This window comes from Euprymna scolopes, chromosome 23 (genome assembly GCF_053919585.1).
Source record: "Euprymna scolopes isolate OS-2025 chromosome 23, ASM5391958v1, whole genome shotgun sequence".
Classification (NCBI taxonomy): domain Eukaryota; kingdom Metazoa; phylum Mollusca; class Cephalopoda; order Sepiida; family Sepiolidae; genus Euprymna; species Euprymna scolopes.
In genome coordinates, this window is record NC_136504.1 from 38,556,431 (window position 1) to 38,569,676 (window position 13,246).

At 33.1% G+C, this 13,246-nt stretch overlaps 1 protein-coding gene across 2 annotated transcripts in view; it reads left to right on the top strand.

Moving 5' to 3' along the window:
• The window catches only part of LOC145245838 (C-type mannose receptor 2-like), a 122,778-nt gene that overhangs the window by 66,514 nt on the left and 43,018 nt on the right, over positions 1-13,246 (top strand). Inside the window, exons 4-5 of one of the 2 annotated variants that reach the window (XM_080107491.1) lie at positions 1,550-1,665; positions 7,870-8,009. In XM_080107491.1, the coding sequence (XP_079963617.1) occupies positions 1,550-1,665; positions 7,870-8,009 (256 nt within the window). The remainder of the gene's footprint in view (positions 1-1,549; positions 1,666-7,869; positions 8,010-13,246) is intronic. The other variant, XM_080107492.1, reaches the window with a different exon arrangement.

Here is a 13,246-nt window from a genome sequence, read left to right on the forward strand (position 1 = left end):
ATTTTGCTTTCACAATATATAAATGCTCAATTATGAAATATGATAATTTTGTAGCTTATTCTTTAAGTCAACTCTTTTTGGCTTAAAACTTATTGGTATATGAAAATTTACTGGATTACACGAATTCAATATATATATATATATATATATATATATATATATATATATATATATATATATATATATATATATAAACAGTAATCTACGTACATACATGTTTCGGGGCCCTACTCCTCTTCAGCGTAGATTGACTGTTATTAGGACTCGAACCCTGACCTTATGTATTTCAGTCCAGCGTCTTAATCAAGTACGCTATGATGCCATAGACGATTTACTGTTTAGTTTTTATCGTTTATATATTTACGTAGATTTTGTTGTTGACTTTTAAAATGATATTGAGGTTAGCGTCTTGAAGATCGGATTTTTTAATTTTTTTTTTTTTTTTTTTTTAGAAATTGCACATTTTTTTATTTTGGATGTAAACAAAAATATTTTATTTATTTATTTATTTATTTATTTTTAAAACAGTAATCTACGCACATGCATATATATATATATATATATATATATATATATATATATATATATATATATATATAAAAGTGAAAGTATCGTTCTGTCTGTGTGTATATCTGTGTCTGTGCGTGTACATTGTCCTTCATAATAACTCTGTCAATGTTTAGTCTACAGACTCGAAATTTGATATGCAGAGTACTGAGATTTGGGAAAATCGATGTAATCGGTTTTCGGCCAGAAATTTGGCGATTAAGGGGTCATAATTCAACGATTTGACCTTTGAGAACACTACCAAACTCCTCCGACAATTTTGGATCTAAACACTTGAAATTTTAGATAAAGATTCCTTGGACATGGATCTAACTTAATAACTTGATTTGAGCCCAAAACAACAAATTTTAAGGGGTCATAATAGGAGTCAAAGTTAAAAAAAATTGACCACTTTTTTTTTTTTTTGCTCAACATACATCTCCAAATACCCGGGCACCCATGCTAGTATATATATATATATATATATATATATATATATATATATATATATATATATATATATATATATATATATATATATACAATTCCAGGTTAATATTTTCCAGGGGTAAAGCAATCAATAAAGTTTTAACGAGGTTAATACAAAGTGCTCAATACCGAAGTAGGGCAAGTGACACATTGTATTTGTTTTACATAAGCATTTCTATGTCGCTACACATTCATGGGCATGTTTCGGTCAGCAAATTATAAGTGACTAGATATGTCTTTAGGCGATATTGCTTATAGAAAGTATTGGTCCGTACTCTAAACTTTTGTATAAACAATATCCCATGAAAAGGTCTTTAGCTGCATGCAACTGGCTGACCGAAACATGCCCAGTACTGTGTAGCAACATATTAACGCTTATATAAAATAAATTAAAAGCGTTAGTGGTGGTGGTGGTGGTGGTGGTGGTGGTGTGTGTGTGTGTGTGTGTGTGTGTGTGTGTGTGTGTGTGATACTGTTTGGAAACTGTTTCTTTTTTTCCTTTCCATTCGAACAGGATTGGCTCTTAAAAGAAAGTGTAATGGTGGAAACTGACGGATGGTGGGTCGGTCTTTTCTACAACAAAAAAAGATGGGCTTGGGTGAATGCCATGAAAGTCAATGAAACAATCACGTAAGAATATTATATTTATTATTTTCAACCGTATTTTTAACTTTTTTATTTGCTTCCTTTGAAGATTGTAACGTCGGATATGGGGAAGTCAAACTAGCTGCCAACATTGCCCTTTGCATTTTTATTGAAACCAACCGAGAGCTCTTTTTAGTATCCCCGTTATTCCCTTAAGTGCAATTGTCTGGATCTTTTTTGCAATTGTTTCACCAGGAATATTAGTTTGGTTCTTCTTCATAAGCCTGTGACACCTGTAATAACTGGTATAATTGATGCCTCCCTAAGATTCCAGTTTCTTTTCATATCATGGAATGAAATATGACAAGTGAATGTACAAGAGATAATCGTTATAAATATGATATTTTATATTAATGCAGATTTCCTATTTATTATTATAACTAGCAGGACCCGTTAACTAGCGTTGCTCGGTTAGAACATGCCCCCTCCCAGCAAAAAAATTAAACTACGGTTTTTGTTGGTGGCCAATCTACTACATCCTAATGTTAAGAACAGGTTTCAGAATAGATACCCCTAACCTCCTCATGTTAAGAACATCGTATAGAATAGACACGATTAACTTCGCCATGGTAAGAACGGCTTTCGGAATACATATTCCATTTTGTGAAGGGGGTGTTGTCCACGTATTTGCCCCAAGTTTAACCTTGATATATATTGTCAGCATATCCACCCCCAAAGACTATAAACCCCCAAAATTGGGCGTGTCGTGCGGAGAAGTACACTTTTTATCGCATGTGTGTAGAACAGTGAATTACAGTGCATAATGCATGCCATTATATCTCGAAAACTACGTGTCTCTGCCAAAGTTAAAATAGATTGTCTTATTCAGAATAGTCTAAAACCTATAGAAGTCGTCAGTTTTAAGGAAATAGTGAAGTTGGTGCTAAGGTAAAAAAAAAAGTACCTAAAAACGTTGATGTCTGAGCAGTGTGGAAAAGGAGTCCTGAAATGAGAACCAAACAAAAACAATTATAGTAATCCAATACATAACAAATAAGTATATCCGTAGGCAATGTAATAAAGAGCAAATTTGTACTTTAGTGGCGTAAATTATTTGAAAAACAAAGGAAGTAAAAAAAAACTGGCATAAATGTAGTCAAATACAAACGTAATTCAGGCTGAGGACGTGAAAAAGTTTTAAATAAAAAGAAATAGTTTTTATGATTTCGAAAGTGAAAAACATTTTTTTTTTTTTGCCTAATTACTTCAATCTAGGCTCGGTGCCAGTTTGATGTAGGGGGCTATTACAACTCTTTTTATTAAGAGATTCGGAAGACGTTTATGTAAATGCCCCCTCAGTAAATCTCACAATTTACATTTTTTTTCTTTTTCACGTTCATATCATTGATAACGAACTTAACTTTCAAATAAGAAAAAAGTAAAATTGTAAAAAAAAATTATTACCTTTATCGTCGGGATCAGTATTCAATTATAACATTCTACTGAATTGAATACGTACTTTGTGACCATCACCGAGAAAAATATTGCGACAATATATCCGTAGGCAATGTAATAATATTACAGGTGCCACAGGCTTATGAAGAAGAACCTGAAGTCCTACCAAACTAATAAATAATATGATATAAAGAAACCTGCAATGTTTTTTTAAATGTATCAATGTGTAAATAATGTTAATCCTAATTGTAAATGTAAAAATCAGTCTGCAAAATAAAGGAAAAGCGACGATAGCAAAGTATAAATGATTGAAAACAATGCGTGGCGATTGATCGGCCATATTGATTAAGAGCTGCAGTATTCGTTTTTTGTACGTTAATGTACAATCCGGAATAATAGAATTTTATGCTCGTAGCCAATGATAGCAGGCGGAATGTTATCGGGAAGAAATCATTATTTTCGAATAGTGAAGTATAATAGTAGTTGTGGGGTCTGAGTGTTTAATCCAGTTTATAAGGGTATCAGGTCAATATAGTTATAATGGTTATATATTTAACCTGTCCTTACTTGGAGAGTGGGAGGCCCTTTCAGGTAGAGGGGAAAATATTAACCACTTCGTTTATAGATCTTTGCAATCGTGATTATGTCTCTCGTAGTAAATAATATAGTATTTTATTATAACGAATAAATGTGTCTGTAACGGCGTTCAAAAGTTACATAAGATGGTGGGTAAAAGTCTAGACATAATAAATTTGTATGTGGCATCTTTTATTGCAAACCTACCGTAATTTGGTCCAGAGGGGAAGTGCTGCAATCAAATTATTATATATAGGAGACAAAATCTTTATCGATTATATATATATATATATATATATATATATATATATATATATATATATATATATATATATATATATATATTCTTCAGAATAAAATTATCTAACAATCAACTGGTATGGAAACCTGTGATTATAAGTTTTACCAAATATTATTGGTAGTAATATTCTATAAGTACTATCCTACCTCTTCTGAAGAGATGGTAGACATTTAAATCCTATAGGATAAGGAGTTATAATATTTCAAATGTATTCTTTGTCTTACATAGAATTAAAAAAAATCTTTGGATTTGAAATTTAAACATTTCACTTCATAAATTTTTAAATTTATTGAATGACTAAAATTTGATATATATATATATATATATATATATATATATATATATATATATATATATATATATATATATACGTGTGTGTGTGTGTGCATGCGCGCGTGCGTGTGTGTGTGTGTGTGTTTATCTCCTTCCTTTTGTCTCTGCCTTTCTTTTTTAATAAAAGCCATAATTTTTTAACGACCATCATTATCAATTTGGGTTTCGGTTTACGTTGTAGCTGGTGGCATTCAAATCATTTTTTTTTTTTTTTTTACTTTTGAATATAATTTATTATAATGATAAATATGAAATCTGCATAAATTAAAATCATATTTAAGCGTATTTTACGACCGGGCAACGACGGGTACCTCTTGCTAGTATGTACTAATATTTTAACTGGATCGATGCGCGCTTAAGCGTTAATTATATGTATGTGCGAAGTAATGTTATATATATATATATATATATATATATATATATATATATATATATATATATATATATATATATATATATATATATATATATATATATAGTGCAAAATTTTGTTGAAAATTCAAAAACTCACGTTTTCTTTTTTATAACCTTCGATTATTTCCTGGATTTTTTCCATTACAGCTGTTTCATTGATGAGTTGGCAATTGAACTTCTCGTCATGAATTATGCGTATAGTGCAAAATTTTGTTGAAAATTCAAAAACTCACGTTTTCTTTTTTATAACCTTCGTTTATTTCCTGGATTTTTTCCATTACAGCTGTTTCATTGATGAGTTTGCAATTGAACTTCTCGTCATGAATTATGCGTATTCTAGGCAACACAGTCAGTAGTATGGGCCCATTATTTTGTAGATATACTAGCAGACCGCACGGCATTGCCCGGTCGTAAAATACAAAAAGATATTATTTTTTAATTCATGCAGAAACTGAGACATATGTATGCGAGCATTGTCTTTTTTCTAAACGGTTCACTTCTTGCAAGTAAAAAAAAATACTCGATCTGAGATCGAAACCATACCCCAAAGACAGTGAGTCAAGCATAATAACCATTAAACCAGCTTGACACGATCTTTAAAAAGTCTTTTCAAACCTACTTATTCTTAACATAAGTAATTTGTAATATGAACGATTCGCGCATGCGAATTCATGGAAGAGTAGACAAACAGATAATAATCCGATGACTCCCCCCCTACGTACTAATTTTTTCAATTTTGACTCCTTAGCAACGCCTTTTCCGAATAAAAACTGATTAAAGAGTTTTCCACATATCTGGATACCATATGTACGAAATTTCAAGTCTGTAGATCAAAAATTTGTTGAGTATATAGGTTGAGAATTGTCCTCACACACACACATATACACACACACAGTACGCATGCGCGCACGCACACGCAAACATTCTGACTTTAATGGATATGTAGATTTAGATAGTATACCCATGTAAACACATCCAACTCCCTTCTGAAAAAAAAAGGATACAAATAAATGAGATAACATTCCCTACCAAATAAATCATGTTTAATTACTTACGTTGTCAAAAATCAATAACGTTTTGTCACTTATGGGATAGATAGAATACATACCTCATATATATATCTCTGAGTATGAGATGATTAGTTCAAAATGTTATGAATATTTTTCTTTATTTGTTTACTAGCAGGCCACCCGACGTTGCCCGGTCGTAAAATACGCTTAAATATATTATTTTAATTTCGTATTCATTATTATAGAACCAATTCTCTATTCATTAAAAGAAAGGTATATATATATATCTTTAACTGTCATGGCTCTTGTAGGCTGCGACGTTGTTTGGCTGTGGAATTTATTATATATATATATATATATAATTAGCTTTTTTTAGAAAAAGAAATCCAGCAGAGTGCTCAATTATAAGGAAAATCCGAAAATAGGAGCGTATTTATATTTTGTATTTTGTTTACAGAAAGTTTTAGATGAGATAAGTCATTAGTACCGTCGGTTTCAAACCCGATAATTAGGACCGTTTTAGATACCTACATCAAGCTCTCTTCAGCAAATACTCATCTATTTTATAACCGGAAGTAGAAATATATATACATCACGAGTTCACGTTTAACTCTCGTTTTGAGACCCCCCCCTTTATTTATCGGATGGTGATGATTTTATTAACTTTAAAATTAAGTTATATTAAATTAAAAATCTAATTTCAATTTAAAAAAATTTATGTTACGTGCCTTTAATATTAAAACCAATTTATAAATTTAAAAATTTAAAAACAATTTTTTTTTTTTTAATTTAAGAATTAAAATTTATCTCAATGTCGATTAAAACGTAAAATTCCATTTAATTATATCGAAATACGTTTAAAAATTTCAACTCTTTGAAGTTTTTTTTTTGGGGGGGGATACTTATCTAGCCTAAGGGATTTTCCTAGTATATTAACCTCAATACAATTGTATTTTCCCTATAGTTTTAAAATTTAAATAGATTGTAAATTACATTTATAAAGTATGATTTTAAAAAATTTATATAATACAATAATTTAAAATCTATAAGAAAATAATTTAAAAATACAATTAAAATCCAATCTTACAAACTAAAATCAATTTTAGAATTTAAAAGTTAACTAAGAAGTAAGTTGGGGTTTTTTATACATAAAGATTTAGGTTTTGTCTTTTTCACTGACCCAGTTTATAAGAAGTGCTTTCCTTCTATGTATACAATTTTTCAAAGATGCACTCCTCACATTTAAACACCTTATTTTTGGGTCATGAATTGCCCGGAGGATGTGGTACTTTTCTGCGTTACAGAGTGAACATTGACTTAACTCTGGGGCATATGTTGGTTTATGCTCGATTTTTCTCCCTTTTTGGAAAAAAGGTGTACCCTCTTCTTTAAGCTCCCAGACCCGGGTTGCTAATGCTGTTTTTATCCTTATTTTGGCTCTAAAGAAGCTCATATGCGCATAGTATCTTTGTTTAAATGGACCTTGTGTCATACCTATATATTTTTCCGGTATGCTTGTAAATTGGTCCGTTATTGTAGCTTCGTAAACAAAGGATTCAGCTTTACAGTTGCCCTCCAATGGACACTTATTTTTAGTCCTGCAAGAGCAGCCTGCGTTAACTATTTTTCCTGGTTCCGAAGATATGATAGACTTGATCGATGGTGCGGTCGAATAACTTACTTTCACAGTATTCCTATTAAAGATGTTGTGCAGTCTGTGCTTTTCTGGGAAATGCTTATCTAGAAGTCTAAGAAAAAATGCCCTACTTTAGTTTTTGTATTAAGTGAGAACAATTTATATTCCGTCTCCTATTTCTTTTTTTATTTTATTTTTGGTCCTGAGTCTGTTAGAAGTTTATATTTTTACTGAATCCATTTTTATGAAGTGCCTCATTATAATGTGGCGCTGCTTATTCGAACACTTCGACGTTCAGAGAAAGCGGAGCGATATGAGAATACAATCATTTTGAGAACAGTAATCCAAACTATTTTAGTTATTCACACACGCACACGTACATATACACACGTGTACACACAGACACACGTACACACACACGTATACACACACACACACACACACACGCACATAAAACGCTATAATAAATGTATATGCATTTTTTAAAACCATTTTGTTTCATTATTATTTCTCTATCTTTGTAGTCCATGGAGTCACGAACCAACATCGGGTGCCATCGGTGACGAGGAAGATTGTGGTGCCATTTACTCTAATGGAAACTTTACTGATAAGAATTGTCACTTAAAATACGGTTACATATGTAAATACAAAATGACGTCAAACAGTAAGTAGTTAATAGTCAGTGTGCCCTAGAATACCAGCTAAAGACTTACTTTTGAAAAATGGATTTTTAGTGGAATTATTCCGCATTTGCACAATAATTAAATGCGCGCAAAAACAAACATGGCCACCAGTGGAAAAAAACACTGAAAATATTGGATAAAAAAGGTTTTAATATAATGAAAACTACTTCACGGCGACAATTTTGAATGTGATATTCATTCAAAACAGACCCCTAAAATTAAGTTTTCAAAAGTGAGTCTTTGGTTGGTACTTTAGTGCACATTGACCATTTATATATACAGTAAAACTCCTTTAATTTGAATTTCTTCTAAAGTTGGACTTCCTCTTATTTGGACTTCCTCTCATTTGGACTTCTTCTAAACCTGGACTTTTTCTTGGTTCTGTAGCTTCTTTATGATTAGAGATTGTAGATTTTCGTGATCGCTTACGGAATACAATGGTAGCGCCCGAGAGCTCAATCGATGAAAATAGAAACTGCAATGAGACTCATTCAATGAATAAATAAAAAAAAAACTGTATTTTACATAAATGTATGATTTCTGTAGATGATAACTTAGGTAATAAATACCTAACAAGTAAGAGTAGATTTAATTTATTTTCAATGTTTTTGTTCCTGGTAGTAATATTTAACAATTCTTACTTGCAATATATCGTAAACTCAACTTAATATATACTTGAAGTATCATATAGCAATGAATTTCATTTACTATTTCTTAATTCTTAGAAAATGAAAGTTAACTGCAGCACATTTTTTTATCACGAAACTTGAACAGCATCGTCTAATTTGAACGAAGCGGATGTTCAAATTATAGAGGTTATACTGTATATAAAAAATAAAAATAAAAAAAAACGTTTTCTTCCTGCTATGTACAGTTCGCCAAAATCCAATTTAGTACACACTGAACATATAATCAGTGATGACGCAACATCGTTTCATGGAACCTATCAAAGAGATGATGACTGTTTCATAAGGGTCGCCAGTTGATGACCATACTTATGCACTTAGTTCTGTCTTTCATCAGTGGTGCTATACATCCATTTCCATTTAAACTGTATCCTTAGATATTAGTCTACTCCTTCTCTGAACCTCTTTCTTCCCATACAACTTTCATTCTCTTCTGGTGTCCAATCAATCTGAGATTCGTCTGTATTAATAGATGTGCCATAGACTGCACTTGATTCCGTCTTCAATCACTGATGTTGGTATACGAGGAGCGTTCCAAAAGTAATGCCTCCTATTTTTCTTATTCGCCTGAATGAATCAGAAGGGATTGCAAATTGCATTTTTATGATGACTGAACTTATGCATTCATGACCTGAAAGCTTCATCTCTCTGTTGCAGACATTGACAGTGTGAGACTCTAAGAAAGCAACCCCTGTCATGGACGCGTGTCAGAAGCAGGGATGCATTGTTGAATTCTTGGCAAAAGTACGTTGATGATGGTGGTGACTATGTAGAAAATAAAATTCTGGTGGACAAAAGATCGCCCGTTTTAATGAGACCATTCTCCTCTTCATAGCCCTTCAACTTTCAAAATTAAAAGAAAAGTAGGAGGCTTTACTTTTGAAACAACCCTCGTACACCCATTTCCAGTTTAATCACAAGGGATTTATATCTCCAACGGAAATGATGGTTTACAAAAAAAAAATAAATAATGTCAGAACTTAATGAAGACGTTTTTATAAGTTGAAACTTTGTTTATTCTTTAAGATAAATAAAATACAGACATCATTATTTGGCTTTCTACTTTCTACACACACACACACACACACACACACACACACACACATATATATATATATATATATATATATATATATATATATATACTAGCAGGAGCCGTTAACCGGCGTTGCCCGGTGGAAGCATACTCCCTCCTCCGCATAAAAAAGTAAAGTACGGTTGTTGTTTTTGTTAGTGGTGGGCCCCTCAACCTGCCCATGTTAAGAACGGCTTTCGGAATAGACCCCCAACCTCTCCATCGTAAGAACGGCTGTCGGAATAGCCACCCCAACTTCCATAGGTGAATTACAGTCCAGAATGCAGGTATTTATATCTTGAAAACTGAGTCAAATATAAATGACCTTGTGTTAATGAGTATACTGGAAAACTTATAAAACTCGTCATACTCAAGGAAATTTTGGAGTTGGATCTAATGTAAAAATTACCCCCCCCCCCCTACAATAAAAGGTTGTAGAAACCGAAAAGTGGGGAAAAGAAAACAAAATAAACATAACCCCTCTCCTCTCTCAAAAAGTAGGTTCTCGTAAACTTAACTATGCAAGCATTACTAACAATCCCCTCATCAAAAAAGGAACGCTGGCCGGACGGTTGGAAAATTGCCCCTCACACCCGCCTCTAAGTGAATAACATCAAAAAATGTTGTTTTTTCACATTCTTCCTTGGTAGTGGTCAATGTTTGTTACTTTCAAAGTATACAAAAAACACCTAATCTTTGTTGTGGGAGAGAGAGAGAAAGAAGAATACGTTTGTGTGTTTTGTTATAGCAGGTAGCGAAACTCAACCGCCTCACCCTCCCCCCAAAAATCTATAAATGAAAAGATAAAATTTATGGTATATAATGAGAAGGACTGCACGTGGAGAACGGTTTGTGTATTTCTTTAAGATATCCGTAAGTTTAAAAAAAAAATAGTAGCGCTAAAAGAAGATTTTTAAAGAGAGAGAGAGAGAGAGACAGACAGACAGACAGACAGACAGACAGACAGGCAGGCAGGCAGACAGACCGACAGTACGTTTTGTTTGTTTAGTGTTCTACCAGCTAGCGAAACTCAACCGCCCCATCCTCACAAATAAAAAAGTAAAAAGACAGATGTTATGGTTTAATATGAGAACGAATGAATGTTGGAAGCAGTTTGTGATTGTATTTCGTTTAAAATAACCGTAATTAAAAGAGAGCGTGAGAGAGCGAGGGAGAGAACGTAAATGATGAACTAAATGCAAAGTTGTAACGGACCAGGATATATAATAATACCCCAATCCGCCACAAGAAAATAATGAAACGAATGGGATTGAAGGAAACAAAGACTCAATTGATGGATAAGATAAACGTCGTTTATTTACTGTTGAAAGAATGTTTTAGCTATAACATGTGTTCATGTCCGCGCGTGTGTAACGAATGTTCGTTGCGGGACTGGTGTTTTAGAAAGAAAAGGAAATGTGTGTTCATCTCAAGTTCGGGTCACTATCGTTTGTTCGCGCGTGGGAAGAGAAATGAGTGTTGTAATGGAAATTGGAATGATAGTCCAGCGTGTAGACAAAAAAGTGGATAGAGAGTTGACATCAGTTAGAAGTCAGCTACGCGAAGGTGTTCTCAGGGACCAGTAGTAGATAGAGAGAGAAAGAGTGAGAATGTGTACATACGGTCTGTTAGCTCGTGCCCCATACATAGTTGTGTGTGGACGTGGGCGCGTATGTTTGTGTGTGCGTATGTATATAACAAGTAATATAGCTTGAAATGTGAACGCGTGTTTTTGTGTGAGACCTGAAAAGGCTCGCGCAAAGTAAACAGTAGCCATTCGGTAAATTTGTTTGTTGGTAGTTAATGTTAAATATATGCGAGCGGCCAAGAAGTAAGCGGTAATTTGGTCCAGAGGGAATTCAAATACGAAACCATGTTTTTCCAAGTGCCATTTTTACTTTTCTTATTAACAGCAAAAACATTTTTTCCTATAATTTCATCCATAACAGTTGTTCCCTCTATATTTATATTGTAAAAAGATTCCTTATTTTAAATTTTTCTATGGAAAACACACATTTTAAATGTAATGTGAACAAATTTTTTTTTTTCATATAATTGAACTTATAAGTAATTTCTTATTGTTTTACACTTTTCTTTGCAGTGTTTTTGTTCTATTCGCCTGTATTAGTAGGTCTGTCATAGATGGTAGGCAACAACGTTTCAGTATTTCTTCATCTTCATAGTTGTTTTTTCGCCCTGTTTCGGTCAACTCATCCTGTGACCTTCTTCAGATGATTAACCACGGAAGGGATAGGAATGCTGAGTCTTGTAACGTATCTCTAGTACTTACATGCTTTCTATAGTTATTGTCTCACCAGGTTTCGGCCAAATAATCCTCTGGCCTGCTTAGATAGAATTGAAACCGCTATCTTCAAACAATGTCCACCTGGAACTCAACACCTTTATCCACTGTGCTAAGACTCAGCATTCCTATCCCATCACAGTTAATCACCTGAAAAAAAGTCAGCGGATGAATTAGCCGAAACGTGGCGAAGCATGTTCCCTGCTTTTCTGATTGTACTAATACGCAAAAGTTTAAATGTAATGTGAACACACATCTCGCTCATCTCCTCATGTAATCCCTTGTAAACATGATCGCAAATAGTAGCCCCTTACGTTAAAGTAGCAACGTGACTTATTTGGAGTGGAGAAGAGTTTAAAAAAAAAGAAGAAAAAAAAAGATACCAACGTGGAGTTGCCAGAAACTTGGTCATAATCTGGAGAAGTACCCATGATTTCCCTGAGATGACGCATCATGTAAAGTTTCCATTTTAGTACGTTATGTATGTAACGTTGTACATGTTTACACATAACATCCAAACGTTACATGCAGTCTACATCACATGAACATAGGACAAGTAATAACTCCTCCTTTTGTTTGTAATAGCGGCATTTATTCTCTCATTCTCCTGTCACACGTGACTTCTCGTTACGATTGTGACGTCTCTCACATGATCGTCCTTTCTATAGACTCTCTTTTTCCGTCATTTCGCATGCATTCGTATATGTGTGGTCGTGCTCTGTTACATATAGTCCACTTTTCCATATAGTCCATTTTCCATATTGTCCATTTTTCATATAGTCCACTTTTCCATATAGTTCACTTTTCTGTATAGTCCATTTTTCCATAGTCCCCTTTTCCATATGATCCATTTTCCCACATAGTCCACTTTTTCATATAGTCCATTTTTCCATATAGTTCAGTTTTTCCATATAGTCCACTTTTCTATATAGTCCATTTTTCCATATAGTCCACTTTTTCATATAATCTATTTTTCCATATAGTCCATTTTTCCCTATAGTCCACGTTTCCATAAAGTCCACTTTTCCATAAAGTCCACTTTTCTATATAGTCCATTTTTCCATATAGTCCACTTTTCTATATAGTCCAATTTTCCATATAGTCCATTTTTCCACTCAATGAAGGAGACTTGTAAGCCAAATGCTTTGTAAACAG